This window comes from Hemitrygon akajei, chromosome 14 (genome assembly GCF_048418815.1).
Source record: "Hemitrygon akajei chromosome 14, sHemAka1.3, whole genome shotgun sequence".
NCBI lineage: Eukaryota > Metazoa > Chordata > Chondrichthyes > Myliobatiformes > Dasyatidae > Hemitrygon > Hemitrygon akajei.
In genome coordinates this window covers 51,663,066-51,683,364 of record NC_133137.1, presented here as the reverse complement: position 1 = coordinate 51,683,364, position 20,299 = coordinate 51,663,066, and the positions used below count along the sequence as shown (strand labels likewise).

Below are 20,299 nucleotides of genomic sequence, written 5' to 3'. Positions count from 1 at the left end.
ATTGCGTGAGCTCCAACGTTGTGCACGAACTGTATAATCTACATTCTTGGCGCCTTTTTATTTTATATTTTTGTTTCTCCACTAACCCCATAGTCACAGTAAAATTTATAAAGTGTAATCGTTTAAACGTACATTGTGTACTGACTGACATCTTACATTGTGGGTTTGTGCTGGGGTGCATACACAACATCTACGCAAACGTGAGACAGTTTGGCGGGCAGACGGTGGTTTCCCCTAGATGAACGTGGGTTGATAGAGCTGAGTGTTACACTGTGAATGCCCACAAGAAAATAAATCTCGGGGTTGTATATACCAACATATCATCATGTGCCATACTCTGCCAGAGCCTCGGCGACTACTTTCTTCCACTGTGATCTGTCGGCAGTCAAACCTCGTGCATCTCTGGTGGTGAGGCTGGTCCTCTTCTTGATGTTGTCGATCCAGGTTGTCCTCTGTCTGCCTCGGGTGCGGCTTCCTTCTACTCTGCCTTCAAGCACAGTGCGTTCCAGTGTGTCATCAGTTCTTGAGATGTATCCAAAAATAGCTAAGTTTCCTTTGGATAATGGTTTCCAGAAGTATTGGTTTCATGCCAATCTTTTCTAGGAAGAAATTGTTGGATCTCCTTTCAATGTATGATACCCCGAGGATCCGTCTGTATGTCCACATCTCAAATGCTGTCAACTTCTTTTCATCAGCTGCATTTAGGGTCCATGTTTCATAGCCATGTACGGTTACTGGCCAGACGAGACTATTGAGGAGGCGTATCTTGGTGTCAGTGCTCACAGATCTATCTTTCCAGATGTTCCAGAGTTTGGTAGTGCTTGTGCGTGCCATTGCTGGCCTGCCTTTGCCTTATTTCCTTGCTGCATTCGTTTGTGTCATTTAGTTCTGCACCAAGGTATATAAAGGAGGACACTTGATCGAGCTTGTCGTTTCCGATGTATATGTCAGCTTGAATTGCATTTGCTTATCACCATAACTTTGGTCTTTTTGCCATTTATCAGCAATCCAAATTCAGCAGAGACTTTTGCAACATTATTGAGTCGTGCTTGTAGGTCTTCTTCTGTTGTGGCTAGCAGGGCTGTATCATCTGCGTAACTCAAGTTACTGATGGTTCTTCCTCCTATTTTAATGCCAGTGTTGTCTGGAATTGTCAGTCTCATGATCATCTCAGTGTAGATGTTAAAAAGGTGTGGAGAAAGGATGCAGCCTTGGCGGACCCCTTTGATAATTTACTTTCATCTTTGGCCAGTTTCACTTGCCTGCATTTGGCTCATATTCCTAGACCCTTCCTATCTGCTGTATGAACCTGTCCAACCATTTCTTAATCATTGTAATTGTACGTGCCTTAACCACTTCCTCTGGCAGTAGGTTCCATATACCCACCACCCTCTGTTTGAAAGCTTACTCTCAGGTACCCCTTAAATTTTTCCTCCATGACCTTTAATAAGGAAGTGCAAGAGGCTGTAGAGGAAGTGCAGCGTAGATTCACGAGGTTAATTCCTGGGATGTCTGGACTGTCTTACGCAGAGTGGTTAGAGAGACTGAGCTTGTACACGCTGGAATTAAGGAGATTGAGAGGGGATCTGATTGCAACATATAAGATTATTAAGGGATTGGACAAGGTAGAGGCAGGAAATATGTTCCAGTTGCTGGGAGAGTCCAGTACCAGAGGGCATGGTTTGAGAATAAGGGGTAGGTCATTTAGGACAGAGTTAAGGAAAAACTTCTTCTCCCAGAGAGTTGTGGGGGTCTGGAATGCACTGCCTCGGAAGGCAGTGGAGGCCAATTCTCTGGATGCTTTCAAGAAGGGGCTAGATAGGTATCTTATGGATAGGGGAATCATGGGATACGGGGACAAGGAAGGAACCGGGTATTGATAGTAGTTGATCAGCCATGATCTCAGAATGGCGGTGCAGGCTCGAAGGGCCGAATGGTCTACTTCTGCACCTATTGTCTATTGTCTATTGAAATTTCTCCAACCACACTACTTCTCCCTTTTCAGAATACTGAAGGGACTGTTCCCTCCTTGACTCCCTGGTCCACTCCTCCAGCCTCCACAAGCTTCTTTTCGCATCTTCCCATGCAACGCCTCTGCTTTTACCCCCTTTCCTACCATTCAGGGCCCCTAGCATACCTTCTAGCTAGGACAAATAATTATTTGAACTTTGTCCAATTTAGGAAACTGTATGCAGTGCCCACAGTGTGCTCCCTCCACATTGCAGAATCCAGAGGTATATTGACTGCATGCTTTCTAGAAGGTTTCCATTCAGCTCACAATGGGTGACCCTGTCACCTTACCGTTCGTCCCACTCCGACTCTGACCTCTGTCTTTGGCCTCTTACATTGTTCTATCAAAGCCCAATGCAAGCTTGAGGGACAGAATGTCCTCTTCCATCTGGGCATTCTGCAGCCTCTATGCTGAATTCAATCATCTCAGATACCAGCATCTCCAATTCCTGACAGAACTAGACAATTCTGATGGAAGTTCATGCAAATGTAATGTTAGTCATTTATTGTTCTCTCTTTGGATGCTAACTCTTCTGCAGAGTATTTCCAATATTCTCTTTTATATCCAAGAACTACAATGACCTGCATCTCATAGTTTCAGAATAATTTCTTTCCTACCAGTGCCCTCATTTACATCACTCCAGATAGATCAGATTTGATAAACAAGCCTTCATGGCTCTTTCATTGACAACATTTGGGCCACCCAAAAAATTTGATCTTCACTCTGTTGCAGCCACTCTCCCTCTCTGCAATGCCAATTTTCTCACTTACCCAGTTCAAATCAAAGTTCATGGATATAAAACATTTTCCCTGCTTCTCTCTCCACAGATACTGCCTGAGCTGTGAGTGTTTTCTGGGTATGGAGCGATGCCAGCAGCTGCCTCATCAGTGTGAGTTAACTTTGTACAATTAAACCTGCTCTTTGCCCAAGATGAGAACATAGCTGAACTTGAGAGGGGGAAGGTGAGAAAGAGGGGCAAGAGAGAGGGGGAAGAAGGAGAGGGGGAGGGAGAGAGTGAGAGACTGTTCCACCACAGTCTTAGTGGGGGAAATTGGAATTGCAACCTCTGATGGTTTGGAAGAAATTTTGCATTGAGTAAACCAGGTACATTATGAGTTGTGTGTCTGATGCCTGGAAAAGATGAAGTCTGATAATGCAGACCCCAGCCAAAAGCACCTGATCCAATTCTGCGAGCTGCACAATTTCACCTGCAAAATATTGTGATCCCATGGTATAACTGAAGCTGGAGCTGGTGGTGCAGAAGGAAACAATCCCTAGTTATGTGGAGAGATTGAACACATCCAAGGTCGCCAAAGCCACAATTCAAATGACAGACCTTACTTTCACAAAGATTCTAAGTTACTGACTTGGCAATGATTTTCCTGTTGCAAATCAAGTTTACATCTCAGCTGCTGGATGATTGTTTGAAGTTCCTGGCTCTGCTTCTGTTCCTTTTCATACCTAAACAAGACCAGACAAACATGTTTTAAAAGCACAGCAAGCATTCCTTGTTTTTGACAGATTTTTCAAAAAGTATGTACATCAATGTCTTGCTCAATATTGATCCCCCAAGAACTCTGAGACTGTGCATTCTCCAAATCAAAATTATCCAGGCCAGGAGAGGTCTGCTTGAGACTCATGGAAGGATTCCTTCCATTCTATCTCATGACAGGACAGTTGGGTTTAAGCACTCTGAGAACTGATGAACTATCACTGGAAAAGGATGAAATAGTGAGTGTGATGCCAACAGAACAAGCAACAAAACTGCACAAGCATATATTCAGTGGCCACTTTATTCAGTACACCTGCTCGTTAATGCAAATATTTAATCAGCCAATCATGTGGCAGCAACTAAATCCATAAAAGCATGCAGACATTGTCAAGAGGTTCAGTTGTTCAGACCAAACATTAGAACAGGAAGAAATATGATTTAAGTGACTTTGACCATGAAGGTATTATTGGTGCCAGATGAGTGCTTTGACTATCTCTGAAACTGCTTGTCTCCTGGGATTTTCATGCACAACAGTCTCTAGAGTTTACAGAGATTGGTGCAAAAACCAAAAAGAAAAGATCCAGTGAGCAGTAGTTCTGAGGGAGAAAACACCTTGTTAATAAAATAGGGCAGAAGAAAATGGCCAGGCTGGTTCAAGTTGACAGGAAGGTGAGAGTAACTCAAATAACCATGTGTTACATCAGTAGTGTGCAGAAGAGCATCTCTGAATCCAAAACATGTCAAACTTTGAAGTGGATAGGCTACAGCGACAGAAAACCATGAACAAATACTCATGGCTGCCAACCATGTGAATTCTCCTCCCCAATCCCACACCAACCTGCCTGTCCTTAATCTTCTCCAAAGTCAGGCTGGAGATAAACACAAACTAGAGTAGCAACACCTCAAAAAATGCCTGGGGAGACTACAACCTGACAGCACAAACACGGAAAGGGACAGGGTGGGCCAGTTTATTAGAAGTTATTAGTTTACCTGAATCCTTTAACTTCTGGTAAACTGCCCCTGCCCTGTCCTTTTCTCTCTCCTCCTGATTGACACAGCTCCTCCTACACTCACCTCAGCCTCCATCACCCTGTCTCTGTCCCCTCCTCCATCCACCCCATCTGGCAACCTCCTCCCACTGGCTCCTTTCCTCACCCCCACTCTTCCCTTCTGCTCTCCCTGCCTCCCCCATCTCCATTCCATGCTCAATCTTCCTTTCCTATCATTTTCAGTCCTTTGTCACTTCATCCTATCACCTCCCAGCTTCTGGCACATTTCTCATTCTCCCCCTCTTCACCTGTGTATCACTCCACCCCCACCCCCTCACCTGGATCCACCTTTCTCCCCCCAGTTCTCGTTCCACTCCTTCTCTCCACACTGTTACACTGGCTATCTCCCCTCCATCTTTCAGTCCAGATGAAGGGTCTCAATCTGAAACACTGTCTGGCCATTTCCCTCCATCAATGCTGCTCGAACCGCCGAGTTCCTCTAGCATTTCTTTTGTTGCTCCAGATTCTAGCCTTTGCTGTCTCCACCATGCTGAAGGAACTGAGGACAAGTGTGGGGGGGGTGGGGAGTGGAGTATCTGTTTCAGTTATATTGGTCAGCAGTGAAACCACATCTGGAGTAACGTGCAACATCTCTGTATCTAAGGACGGATATTAAAATGTTAGAAGCTGGTCAGAGAAGATCATAGCTGAGACATACCTGGAATAGCAGGTTACAAGGTTGGACAGGCTAGTGAGAAGTGACTTGATTGAAACAGTTAAGATTTGGAGGGGTCTCTACTAGGAAGATGTAGAGAGAATGTTTCCTTGTAGGAGAATCTAGAACTAAGGGTCACTGTTTAAAAATAAGGAGCCACTTTTTGCTTTCAGAAGGGGTGGTGGGAGTAAACTTCAAAAGCATGTAAGACAGAAGTAAGCTCCTGATCAGCTTGAGGGTGAAAAAGTAGCCAAGATAAAACTGAAGTTGCAATCAGTTCTACTTTATCTTAATGAATTTCAGTGCAAATTCAAAAAGACGAGTTGCTGACTATTGAGCCGAATTTGCATGTTTGTACATTGCATGTCCCTTTCCTGGCAAACGGCTTGTGAGAGTGAAGCACAATGCAGACTTGAGGTACTCAACAGGTTTCCACTGATTTGAACAAGTACAGTAATATACTGCTTACCTCCCTTACATTTCAATTTATTCGTCTCTACGAACATTCCGCTTGCCTTGCCCACCAACTCCTTTGTGATTGAATCTATCCTGTTTTACTTTGCACAGCACTTTCCCCGCCCTTTGTGTGAAGCCTGTTACCACACTAACTTTTTTCCAGTTCTTTCATTGATCTGAAATGTTTATTTTGCTTTCTACATTTACCAGCAGACTGCTCACCATTTTCAGCAGGTTCTCTCTGTTTTAATGTTAGATGTTCCGGATCCTGTTCTGTATTTCAATTATTACATTTGGTTAAGGGACAAATATAAACTCAACTACTTGCGCAAAAATTGCTAAACTTAAGCATATTTTCCAGTTATTCAGAATTCAAAAGTCAAGTTTGTTTATCATGTGTACATCAAAACATGAAGTGAAAAACAATGTTTGCGTTAACAACCAACACATGTGGGCTGCCCACAGCACATCCTTGCAAGTGTACATTCCAGCGCTAATGCGGGGCACCACGGTAGTGTGGCAATTGGTGTGACACTATTACAGCTCAGGGTGTCAGAGTTCAGAGTTCAATTCGGATGTCCTCTGTAAGAAAGTTTGTATATTCTTCCCATGCATGCAGTTTCCTCCCACAGTCCAAAGAATACTGGTTAAATGATCATTGTAAATTGTCCTGTGATTAGGTTGGGGTTAAACAGGTGGGTTTCTGGGTGGCACGTCTCGTTGGGGAAGGGCCTGTTCTGTGCTGCATCTCTAAATAAAGTAAATAAAAATATAGCATGCTTTCAGAAGTTAGATTAACTCCAATTATGAATGGAGTCACACAATTCTCCCTTATTTGAGAGATGTGCTGATCACTGCAGAATACCCCCATTCGAACAACCAGTGCTGGGAGAAGTGGCCAGGAAACCTTGAAGCTTTTTCCAGCTGCTGTAGGACATCTCCAAACTGAGAAAGATGTTTACATTGAGTAATATCTTCATGCAGACAATTCCACCAGGCACTGTAGAGGTTTCAAATACAAACCTCCGTAAACTTCATCACATAGAAGTATACTTTGCAACAATGAAGATTACCTGTCAAATTGAAGACTGAATCCCCAGCGTAACACGCACACAAAATGCTGAAGGAATTCGGCAGGTAATGCAGTATCTATGGACTAAACAGTTGACATTTTGGGCCAAGACCCTTCATCAGGACTGGAAAGGAAGGCAGAAGAAGCCAGAATAAGATAGTGAGGGAAGGGGAAGGAGTATAAGCTGGTGAGTGATAAGAGAAGCCAAGTGCAAAGTAAAAAATTATTGAAGTACATATGTCACTATATACAATCCTGAGATTTGTTTTCTTGCAGGCATACACATTTAATCCAAGAAACATAATAGAATCAATGGAAGACCACACTCAACAGGACGTGCTAAATATCAAGAACAGGAGATGAGCAGTCCTTGAAAGTAAGTCCAGTTTAGTGATGGGGGCATGTGAAGTTATCCCCTCCAGTTCATGAGCACGATGGTTCAGGGCTATTAACTGTTCCTAAATCTATTGGTGTGGGTCCTGATACTCCTGTACCTTCTTCCTGCTGGCAACAGCAAGAAGAGAGCATGGCCTGGGTGGTAATAGGTCCTGATGATGGATGCTGCTTTCCTGTGACAATGCTCCGTGTTGATGTGCTCAGTGGTGGGGAGGGCTTTACCCATGATGGACTGGGCCGTATCCACTACTTTTTGTAGGATTTTCCGTTCAAGGGCATTGGTGTTTGCATATCAGGCCGTGGTGCAATCACTCAGTAAACTCTCCACTACACATCTATACCAAGTTTCAAATGTCATGGCAAATCTTCACAAACTTCTAATGCAGTAGAGGTGCTGCTGTGCTTTCTTCATAATTGCACTTGTGTTCTGGGCCTGGAACAGATCCTCTGAAATGATAATACCAAGGAATTTAAAGTTGCTGACCCTCTCCACCTCAGATCCCTCAATGAGGACTGGCTCAAAAATCTCCAGTTTCCTCCTCATGGTCAATAATCAGCTCTTTAGTCTCGTAGACATTGAGTGAGAAGTTGTTGTTGTGGCACCACTCAGTCAGATTTTCAGTCTCCCTCCTATATGCTGATTCATCACCACCTTTGATTCGTCCATGATGGTGGTGTCATCAGCAAACTTAAATATGACAAGTGAGGGGGAAGGTAGATGAGTGGGGGAGAGAATTGGATGCAGTGAGAAGTTGGGATGTGATAGGTGAAAAAGGTAGAGCTGAAGAAGGAGGAATCTATGCTGCTAATTCACTGAGATCCTAGGCAGGATAAACACAAGCCTATCTCACCTGCACCCATTGCAGGCTTGTTGATACGAAATTCAGACACAATGACATGATCTCAGTGTCATATGTGGGAGCGCTGGATGCAACAGCCAAACTGAGATGATATTGTGTTCAGTTACTTTAAATAAATATTTAAGGGCACAGTTAGAAAGAAATGTATTGACAAATTCATGCCAACAGCTAACCATAAAGTAGTGATTAACTTTCTTTTGGTTTGTATGCCCTGAATGATACAATTGTTAATTTATTGATTATTTACTAAGTATGGGAGGAGTAGCACTTCTGGTGATGGGGTTTGCCATATCTATTCTGGGGCAGCTCACTCATCTTTGGTCCCCACCAGACTCCCAGCTCCCACCTGTGGCTCCAAGTAGCTGTTTGCCTGGTACACCGCTTTGACAGGTGGGCTAAACCAGGTGAGGGTAGCCACTAGGCCTTATAGCCCAGTGAGATTGCAACATGTCTGCCCTAGCGTGCGAAGTCCACTCTGGCGGACTGTGGAGATGAGATCGACAGTGAGATCCGATGGCCAGGAAGGTGGTTCATGGAGAACAAAGGGAGAGAAGAAGTCAAGGTCACATCCACTGCGACCAAGGAAGACCCCAGTTGTGACGACAACTCGTACCACTGGGTCCAGACTTCCGAGGTCAAAAGAGTGGAGCTACCCCAGTGCAATGGCTTCTCCACTTTAAGGCTTTGAACTGACACTGTTAGATATGATGGACAAACAACCAATCAATCAACTAAGCTGACTAATCAATTCGTTCAATGGTGCTCCTTCACAAGCTGAGAACCAACTGTCCAGTGCTGGCTCACTCGTCTGAAAGCTCCTCTAGCATCCTCAATGGACACAGCCAACAAGAGTCCACCTTTTACCGAAGACAGCCACTCTCCAAGTCGGCAACAGAGCCTGGTATAACAATGTGTTAAGACTATATGACACAGGAGCAGAATCAGGTCATCTGCTTCATCATTCCATCATGGCTGATTTATGATTATGTCTCACTCCCATTCTCCTGCCTTCTCACAAAACCTTTGACCCCCTTACTAAACAAGAACCAATCAGTCTCGGCTTTAAATATACCCAATGACTTGGCCTCCACAGCTGTCTATGACAATGAATTCCACAGATTCACCACCATGTGGATGAAGAAATTCCTCCTCATCTCTATTCTAAAGGAATGTCCTTGTATTCCAAGGCTGTGCCCTTGGATCCTAGTCTCCTAGTACTGCAAACATCCTCTGTACCATTTGTGCACTCTGTCTAGGCCTTTCCATATTCTGCAGATTTCAATGAAATCCCTCTTCAACCTTTTAAACTCCAGTTAGTACAGACCCAGAGATATGAGATGCTCCTTGTATGTTAATCCTTTCATCCCCACGATTGCTCTTGTAAACCTTTAGACTCTTTCTAATGTTAGCACATCCTTCCTCAGATATGGAACCCAAAACTGCTCACAACATTACAATGTTTTATAAAGCCTCAGTATTATATCATTGCTTGTATATTCTAGTCCTTTCAAAGTGAATATTAACATTGTATTTGTCTTCCTTATTATCACCTCATCCCTGGGGAATCCTGCATGAGGACTCCCAAGTCCCTTTTCACCTCCAATTTCTGAGTTCTCTCCCCATTTAGAAAATAGTTTACGTCTTTATTCCTTCTACCAAAGTGCATGACCATACACCTCCCTACGCAGTATTCCACATGCCATTTCTGTCCCATTCTCCTCATCTGCTCAAGTGCTTCTGCAGACTTACCTGATTCCTCAACGCTACCTGTCTGGATATCATCCTCAACCTTGTCCACAAAGCCATCAATTCCATCATCAAGATTTATAACGTCAAAAATACTAGAACCAACACGATCCTTGTCAATCACTGTTAGTCACCGGCCGGCAGACAGAAAAGGCCCACTTTATTCCCACTCTTTGCCTTCTGCCAGTCAGCTAACCTTCTATCTATGCTAGTGTCTAGTATCTTTCCGATAATACCATTGGTTCCAATTATTATGTTTTGTAACTCCAAAACATAAAAACTAATTGAAAGGAGACGTGGAGCTGGGAATGTATATATATATGTCTACTATATAGTCATCCACAACATATAAATTTTGAATTATTCCATTCAGACTTAAAGACTTAATTGCTGTGGAGGATTTCTTACACTTGTGGGATAACTTCTTTTCCGAGGGGGTGGGTGCGGGTCACTCTGCTAGGCAGATGAGACTTGGGACTGTGAAACAATCTCAGGTTCCGGGGTCTCCTTTGTGGTGGTTGTAGGAGTTGATTCTGGGACTGCAGGAAGTGGCTCTGACAGCAGTGAACACATTTCTTCTGGATGTGTTGGCATCCCTAATAGAGCATGCTCGATCTGCTGTTCTATCGCAGACCACCGGACAAAGCTTCAAGCCAACACTGTCATTTTGGCCATGTCTAGATGACTGACATAGTTACCCCAACATTTTAGCTCTCAGCTTGGATGGTACAAAAGCTCTCAATCTCCACACAAAGCAACCTCCGTCAAGCGCATGTTTATCCTGACGCTGATAAAAATGGAGGAACTGAGATTTCTGCTCCACATTCCAGCCCTTTTGAGTGTCCTCTTTTGTAAATGTCTCAGATTGATTAATTCACGCTGATACAATTGTATTTCTATGTCATATTGACTTTCCTGTTGAACGTATTATTTATTATAAGTAACTATAAATTGCACATTGTACATTTAGACAGACACGTGACGTAAAGATTTTTACTCCTCATGTATATGAACGGTGTAAGTAATAAAGTCAATTCAATTCGATACTTGTTGCTTTGTGCTCCGAGCCCAATTTTGCTGAGAGCATTGAGTTTAAAGGCACACAGCTTGCTTATACGTTTGACTGCTCCAACCATACTGGCCAAAATGAGCTTTGCTGACATTGTGAAGGTAATGCAGGAGCATTTAGAACTGAAATCATTGTTGATTGCAGAATATTTTAGATTTCATAAGCAGGACCAAAAGGAAGGGGAGTCCTTTATAGCTTACATGACTGAATTGACAAACTTGGCTGATTAATGGTTGTCAGTTCAGTGATGGGCTTAATGATGTTTTAGTTTGTGGAATCTTACAAGAAAGCTTTCAAAAGTAGCTCCTAACAGAACCACAACAAAGAGCAGTTGAAATAGCTAATGGAAACAGCAGACAGAGATGCAACTGAGTTGCGGTCAGGAATGAACAAAATTGCAATGTTTAAACAGAAACCAGCCTGGTGAACAAATTGTGTTACCGTTGTAGCAGGGTCTACACCAGACTAATCCGGCTTTAAAGGCGAATTGATGAAAAATCTGATAATGATGAGAGTGGCACAGGACTTGATAGCCTTGAGATTTACAATGTGAAAGCTAACAAGAGACAAGCAATATGGCTTATACCAGAAGTGAACAACAAATTAATTAAAATGGAATTGGACACTGGCTCGGCTGTTTCAGTCATTCCACAATGTGAGTTTGAACTGCATTTCAAAGATACTGAACGGAAGCCTGCAACTATCCAACTAAGAACTTATACCAGAGAAAAGATACAGTCCCTATAAAAAGTATTCACACCCTTGGAAGTTTTCATATTTTAATGTTTTACAACTTTGAATCACTGTGGATTTAATTTGGCTTTTTTGACACTGAGCAACAGAAAAAGACTCTTTCATGTCAAAGTGAAAACAAATCTCTACGAAGTGATTTAAATTAATTACAAATATAAAACAGAAAATAATTGATGGCTGCTTTTCCAAGGCATTGGGAAGTATAGACAGAGTTTCTTGCTGCCTTGGACAGAGCTGTTGCCATACCAAGCTGAGATGCATCCGGAAAGGATGCTTTCTATGGTCATGGTAATGTTCCAAGAATATCCCACAATTCATCAGGACTGTAGTGTAACAGGAATGGTTTGCCTCACATTATTATGAACCTAAATCTAGTCACTGCCCCATCAAACCTGAAAAGCAACGTTATTTGCACTGAGACAGAAATAATGGCTCAGAATGCACACAGCAAATGACATGAGTTCCAGCATGTGTCTTGCCATCCTTACAGAATTCCCCTGCCAAAGCTGAATGTATGGGGTCTTGGTGTCTATTCAAACATTCAGTGTTAGTTGACTTAAAATAGATTCTGAGAATTAATTGCATATTATAATTCACACTATTTCCTCAAGAGGTGCTGGCCTAACTTAATTACTGACAAAGTCACACAAAGGATTCTATATATTGCACTGCTTAGTGGATTCCAGTTAATTGGCCCATTGGTTAATCAGGGAAGTCGTTATTCAGGACAACTCTTAAAGAACTAAATCTAATCGAGAAAATAGTCCTGGTTCCCTTCATTTATTTGGGACACCAGGCCACTTAATTGGGGCAGTTTCTAACCAGCATCAGACCTGGGCACTTGTGTGGCCATTAAACACTACACCATGCTTCAAGTGAGCAGTTTTTAAATATGGTCAGTCGTGTGTGCTTGTGTTTAGAAAGCAGTGATTTTGGTCACTGATTGTTAGTGAGAAATAAGCAGCAAGACAATTCAGAATTGGTTTGCTCACTGCGGTTTCAAGCACTGAGGCTTGAAAATGCCATAAACAGCCAAAAGTGAAAATGAAATGATTTCACTAATACAACAAGTTAGGAACTACGAAGAATCTGAAGTTATCAACAATCATTCTGAATTTTATAATGAAAGTGAAGATTTGGAGGATGCAATTGTCAATAGCATTGTATGAAGGCAGTCCATTATCTACATGAGGCATCTGTGCTGATTTTGCTCATTTACAGTCAATCAAAAGAGCACGGCAGCATACACGGGATGAATTCCTCCGCTGATAACTATTAGGAACTAGTACACAGCTTTATAGTATGTAGTAGTAGTACTGATAGTGTTATAATTTGTTCTGTATTTCATTTAAATATATAATTCATTACTCAGTCAAATTGTAGTTTGTCTTTTTTATATCTTTTTAACTGCTTCCTTGAAACTTCAGCTAAATGGGATAGCCACTTAATTGAGCCAGAATGTACTGGTCCCGGTGTGTCCCAATTAACCAGTCCACTGTATTTCTTTTTGTAAATTATCATAATCTTTTATATCTTACACCGTACTGCTGCCACAAAACTACCATTTCACCACACGTCGGTGATAATACACCTGATTCTGCCTCTGAGTAAAAACTCACAGCAAGTGTGCGTGCTAGCTAAACTCACAGACACAGAAATGGGCACGTGCACTTCACAACTTGTTCGTCCTCATTACCAGTGTAAACTGTGAATGATAAGCCTTTTGCTGTGTTTGTCTTATACACTCAAAAGAGGAAATATTCAGTTAGTCTGGGAAAAACAAGTTGTGCTCACATACTGACACCTACACAACTACAGTAACTTTTGTGCTACACAAGAGTTGTGGGCATGCTATGTTGGCACCAGAAGTGTGACGACACTTGACTTGTAGGCTGTGCCCAGCACAATCTTTGCTGACTTGATTTGATGCAGATGGAGGATGGGGATAGAGAAAACTGGTAAACTGATAGAGTGAATTATCATTGTCTCATGTACTGAGGTACAGTGAAGAACTGTTTTGCAAGCCATCCCAATAGATTTCGTCAGATCAGTGCACGAAGGTTCTATAAGGGGAAAACAATAACAGAAAACAGAGAAAGTGTTACAGATTTTAAAAAGTACGGTGCAGGCAAAAATGAGGTGCAGGACGATATTAAGATAGAAAGTGAGGTCAAGAGTTCTCCTTATTACAGAAGTCAACCATTCACTAGTCTTATAGAGCAGGATAGAATACCTGCTTGAGCCAGGTGGTACGTGCTTTCAGTATTTTGTCTACCCTGCCCGATGTGAGGGATTAGAAGACAGAATGACCGGGGTGACGGGGGTCTTTGATTACGTTGGCTGCTTTCCCAACACAGCAAGAACTGGAGGCAGAGTCCATAGAGGGAAGGCTGGTTTTTGTGATGGGCTGAGCTGTGTCCACTACTGTGAATTCAACCAGATTTCATATCAGCTGTTAAAGCGATGTTCACCTGACTAGAAACACTCTCAGCCATCGCTCCCAACCTTGCCCCTGTGCCATAAGGCTGTGGGGGGTAGTTCCACATCAGAGGTAGCTTGATTCAGGCTGGCATTTCTATACAGTGCTGAAGAAGCATTCCATTGTCCAAAGTACTCTCTTTCAGATGGCACCACCATCTGCTCTTGTGCCTAGTCGTAAAGGACAAAGAGGAGCTGGGTAAACCTGCCCAGAATCAAGGCCATTATTGATTCCAAAACAACTAGCATGGATATCTGGATGTTTATCACATTGCTATTTGAGGGACTGGCGAATGTGAATTACTATTACCACAGGACAACACTCAGATATTTAGCTGGCTGTGAATAGGGTTAATGTGTGACATAAAAGCACCCCATCTCATACTACTACTAAAATGATCCAATCCACTGATGACAAGTCACTGGTCATCATTCTGGTCTCAATTTTCAGGTGTCTAATGAGGGGTAAAAGTGGTGTCTCAAGAGTCAGACTGCCCCGCAGAAGGCCAAGGGTGGGGTTGCTCAGGTCTGTCTCATTCACAGCTCTTCAAAGGACTGCTTCTTGTAGATCTGAGCAGAACTACATTTGTGTCCCTGTCCTACTCTGATCCTTATAATGAACGGTTTGATTACAATCATCAAATAGAATTGCAATTGGATCTATGACAAAATCAAAGCAAATTTATTATCAAAGTATGTTTATGTCATCATATACGACCTTGAGATTCATTATCTTGCAGGCATTTACAGGAAAACAAAGAAACAGAATAGAATTTATGAATATGTTTAGGAGTTGTGGTGAGTAAAGTTATCTGTGGCAGTTCAAGAGGTTGTAGGTTAATAACTATTCCTGAACCTGGTGCTGTGAGGCCTAAGGCTCATGTACTTCCTGCCCATTGGGAGTAGTGAGAAGAGAGCACGGCCTGGATTGTGGGAGACCTTGATGATGGCTACTGTTTCTTGTGGCAGTATGAATTGCACTCAATGATGGAGAGGGCTTTGCTGAATGGAATAGAAGGCTGTAGGCTAAGTGCTGGGTGATGGGATTCTATAGCACAGGATGCCCAGTGGTTGGCGTGGATCAGTTGGGGCAAGTGGGCTGTTTCCATGCCTGTCTATCACCCTGTGACAATTAGCTGCCTGTCCAGAAGAATCTGTAGCTGTGGTGACTCGCCTGGGTTTTGTGCCCTAGCTTTCTATACTCCCCATAACAGCCCTCCTCCTCAGGGTGGTGTAGTCCCTGCAGGCATACACCCTCCCAAGGAGGTGTCACAGTGAATGAGAAGCAGATGGAATAAGAAAAAGAAAAATATTCTCTCATGTTGTGCAGCACATGTTGGATGGACTCCAACCAACCAGTGGAAATTTAGCACCATCTGTCCAATTTAGTTTGCGCAGTATCGTATAAAACTTCAATCAAAGCATCAGAGAAACGTTAACTTACTTCTTCTGGACTTCTTCAAGGCACGAGTTCAGTTTCTGAAGCTCGCGGCGGAGTTCTTCAAGTTGTGAGGCAGGTTTACCAGCACTCATCTGCAGCTCCCTGAGCTCAGCTTCCTTCTGGCACAACAGCAGCTCCAGGTTTTTCTTCTCCTCCTCCTTCTGCAGTATGGCTGTGTTGAGGGCCAGGATGCTGTGGTTAAAACAAGCACATTAATACCCTGACATTCCCCAGCAGAGGCTCCTGATGAAACATAGGACTCAGCAGTTTCAGTCAATCAAAATTCAAAGTTCAAAGTAAATTTATTACCAATGTTCAAAGGTTCATTTATTATCAAAATATACAACTCTGAAACTCTTCTTCTCCAGATAGCCATGAAACCAAGAAAGCAAAGAATGGCAGGCGTGATCATCCTCCCCCAAATTCCTCCTCTCTGCACAAAACACAGAACAGGTACATTGACCCCAAAATCTCCCTCCCCCCCACACAAAAACATGAGCAAGATCGGGCAAATATCACAAAATATGAAAACCTGTAAGACTGAAAAAAAGGTCTACAGTCCAAGTCCATATCCAAACCACAGAAAACCTGGGTAACTTTCTCCAGTCACAGTGGCAGGAAAATCCCTCTCCGGTAACAGAGTGATCTCACCAGCGATCAAAAGGCAGTCTCCCCTCTCCAGCAGAAGGGTGATCCCACCAGTGATCAAAAGGCAGTCTCCCCTCTCTGGAAGCAGAGCGATCTCACCAGTGATCAAAAGGCAGTCTCCCCTCTCCGGTAACAGAGCGATCCCACCAGCGATCAAAAGGCAGTCTCCCCTCTCCGGTAACAGAGTGATCCCACCAGCGATCAAAAGACAGTCTCCCCTCTCTGGCAGCAGAGCGATCTCACCAGCGATCAAAAGGCAGTCTCCCCTCTCCGGTAACAGAGCGGTCTCACCAGCGATCAAAAGGCAGTCTCCCCTCTCCGGTAACAGAGCGATCCCACCAGAGATCAAAAGGCAGTCTCCCCTCTCCAGCAGAAGGGTGATCCCACCAGCGATCAAAAGTGGGAAGCCGGAGCTCATCTTCTGCATTCGGCTCGACGTTTCAACTTCCCTTGTTGCTTTAATTGGCCAAATGGAGTCGAACATCAGCTTGCACCCTGTTCCACAGCCTGCTCAGCACAAAATTCACACACGTTGTCTCTGCCTCCCAGAATCCTTTCAGAAACTGCAGAGCACTGAATCACCCAAATGATCTCTAAACTGCAAAGCACAGGCTCCGACCGTTCCAGAATCACATTCAAGACCAATGACAAATGTAAAAGACATAAAAAAGTGAAATATCTGGTTTCATGATCCATCCAGAAGATGTCGACTGAAGGAGCACTGTACACAGGCACCACCTTGACCAGAAGACAATGTACATATCTGTCACCATATACTTCCCAGAGATTCATATTCTTGAAGGCATTCACAGTAGAACAAAGAAATACAATAGAACCAATAAAACACTGCATATAAGCAAAGACTGACAAACAGCCTGCTGCCTTTCTGCCAGCCAGTGTTCATTGATCCCAGGGAATGGATATTGGAGCCGTGGCCTTATCCCTGAATGACACACCACTCCACTTAACCCAGTTTTCTTTATTGTCCCCACACTCATATCAACTCGCCCCAGATTGTCTTCTGGAAATCTAAATACTCTGCACTGACTGGTTCCCCTTCATCCTCTCTGTTACAAATTTGTCAAACACAATTCCGGTTCATAAAACCTTGTATTCTGCACTCAATTACCTTACTATGTTCAAAAATTCTGCTCATTATTTCTTTTTATTTAGAGATACAGCACTGAACAGACCCTTCTGACCCAACGACCCATACTGCCTAGGAACCCACCTATTTAACTCCAGTTTGATCATAGGTTCCTTAAGGTTGTTATAGCTGGAGGTGATAATGGCGACAAGTTCCCACTATCTATTTAATGTTCCCAATGGCTTGTACCTCAAACAGCCTCTGACAACCAAGTCTAGCTCCTCACCTTCACATGTGACTTAGCTACTAAGGCCAGTGGAACTGTTTCTACTGACAGGAGAAGGGGCAAAGGCGGGTCACTCACGTCTTCAAACCCGTCCCTTCAGGCAGACTGGGCTCATTAGCTGTGGCTGGCAGCTCCTCTAGGAGAAGGAAAACTCTGATTTCAAATCTCCGCTGACTTGCAGCTACACGCACTCATGGAGAAGGCTTCAGGAGTAAATCCCAAGGGAAAAATCCGGAGCTGGAGTCCCTAAGGCAGTCAACGACGAGTTCAACACTGACTGGAAACTCCTGCGAAGCAGCTGTCACCAAACTGTAAGAGTCTCAAACATTCCTTTGGGTTCATCAGTTGCAAGGAACTTAGTACTTGGGCAACAGCTTGCTCTCCATACTGTACTGCCCAGGCTTGCCATATCTAGACAGCTAGGACACAATCTCCATGGTCAACTCTGACCGATGGAAGCCTCAGAGTCTCAGCCTCAGAATCACAGGAGAATTTACAATCACCAATTATCCTGCTAAATGGTGTGTCTTTGGACTGTGGGAGGAAAGCAAGCACCCCGAGGAAATCCACTTGCACACGAAAAGTACAAACTTCCTTACACAGAATGCCAGTATTGAAGTCAGAACTCCGACTCTCTGAGCTGTGATAGCGTCATGCTAACAGCTACATTATCATGGCACCCACTTAATGCAAGATGCCAGCATTTCCCATTGACAGATGGAAGGTTTACCTACTGAAAGATTACTGACTCCCCCCTTTTTAAAGAGTAGGATTATAATTAGTTTTTCAACCTGGGTTCTCTACAGAATCCAGGTAATGTTAATAGATACACAAACACAAGAAAATCTGCAGATCCTGGAAATCCAAGTAACATACACAAAGTGCTGGAGGAACTCAGCAAGTCAGGCAGTATCTATAGAAAAGAGTAAACGATCAACATGTTGTGCCAAGATCCTTCAGCAGGACTGGCAAAATAGATGAGAAGTTAGAGCGGGGGGGAGGGGAGGAAGAAGAAAAAGGAGGTAGGTGATAGGAGAAACCAGGAGGGGAGAGGGGTGAAGTAAAGAGCTGGGAAATTGATTGGTGAAAGAGTTAAAGGGCTGGAGAAGGGGAAATTGGATAGAAGGGGGTAGAAGAGCATGGAAGAAAGGACAGGGGGTGAAGCACTAGAGGGAGATGATGGACAGGCAAGGAAATAATGCGAGAGAGGGAAATGGGAATGGGGGAATGGTGAAGGAGGGGCACAATTCCCAGAAGTTCAAGAAATTGACATACATGCCATCAGGTTGGAGGCTATTCAGACAGAATTTAAGGTGTTGCTCCCCCAGCCCGAGTGTGGCCTCATCACAGCAATAGAGGAGGCCACGGACTGACACATCGGCATGAACATTGATTTCTCGAACTTCCTTTAGTTTTAGAATTCCCTACTCTTGGAGGAGCCAATGACCGTGGACCTCATAATTTAAAAAAAACATTTATAAGATTAGCCATCTGCCTCTTGCATTCTAGTGAGAACAGTCCCAGCCTATCCAACCTCTTCTTGTACCTAAAGCCTTGCACTCCAAGCAACATCCTGGTAAATCTCTGCTACACTCCTTAAATGCCCTTGTTCTAGCGTGGACAGAAGAACTGAGCACAGTATTCCAAGTGTGGCGTAATGATTAACCCAAGAGATTCTACAGAGGCTGGAGATCCAGAGCAACACATCCAAAATTCTGGAGGAACTCAGCAGTTCAGGCAGCATCTATGGAAATGACTACTCAGTCGACGGTTGGGGCTGAGACCCTTCATTAGGACTAATCATTGTCTTGTACAGTTACATGATGTCTTAACTTTAACTCTGAATAATAGAACAGTACAGGTCCTTCAGCCCATGATGTTGTGCCAACCTTATAACCTGCTCTAAGATCAATCTCACTCTTACTTCCTACATTGCTCTCCATTTTTCTATCATACACGTGCATATCTGAGATTTTTGTAAATGTCCCTAATGTATCTGACTCTACCACTACCCCTGGCAGGGCGAGCGAAGCAACTCACTGCTCTCTGTAAGAAACCTACCTCTGACATCTCCCCATACTTTCCTCCAATCACCTTAAAATTACCCCCTCTCACATTAGCCCTGGGGGAAAAGCCTCTGGCTATCCACTTGATCTATGACTCTTATCATCTTGTACACCTCTATCAAGTTGCCTCTTATCCTCCTTCACCACAAAGAGAAAAGCCCAACTTATTTGTTCTTCCCATGAAAGCAAGTAGCTAACCAGCTATGTCATCATTTTCAGGGAACCATGAACGTGCTGCCCTCTGTACACCAACAGTCTTATTCTTCCAACATTTGCATTGACTCTCCAGATTCTACCACTCAGCATAGCACCTCCTCCATCGAACCAACTGACCCACAAGTTTTTGGGATGATGAGGGTAGATACCAGAACATAGGGCATAGTCACGCAAAGAGCGAACATGCAAAGTCTTCCCTGACAGTACCTAAGGCCAGGTTCAAGCCGGGAAACTGGTTCTCCTGATCTTCCTGATACAGCACTGTGGTGCTCCAGAGCAGAAAAAGCAATAGTATTGCGGAAGGGCCTGTTACTGAGCTGTATCTCGAGATGAAAACTAAAAATAAACAAACTTGTATTTTACTCTCATCTCTTCCAAGGAAATAATGACTATTGTATGGCTCATTGCCATTTCGCTCTTGTGTAGGAAATGAAAATTTGGCTTGGCACATGGGCAAAGTGACTAGCAGTAATCAGATCCTTTTAGTGAGGATAAACATCAGAAGTAATGTCAGCCAG

The 20,299-nt window shown here is 43.5% G+C and overlaps 1 protein-coding gene across 1 annotated transcript in view; it reads right to left on the bottom strand.

The window, feature by feature from the left end:
• LOC140738581 (uncharacterized) overlaps positions 1 to 20,299 on the bottom strand; it is a 205,506-nt gene that overhangs the window by 164,530 nt on the left and 20,677 nt on the right. The window contains exons 4-5 of the mRNA XM_073066055.1: positions 15,482 to 15,670; positions 3,379 to 3,472 (exon numbers count right to left, since the gene is read on the bottom strand). Of these exons, the coding sequence (XP_072922156.1) occupies positions 3,379 to 3,472; positions 15,482 to 15,670 (283 nt within the window). The remainder of the gene's footprint in view (positions 1 to 3,378; positions 3,473 to 15,481; positions 15,671 to 20,299) is intronic.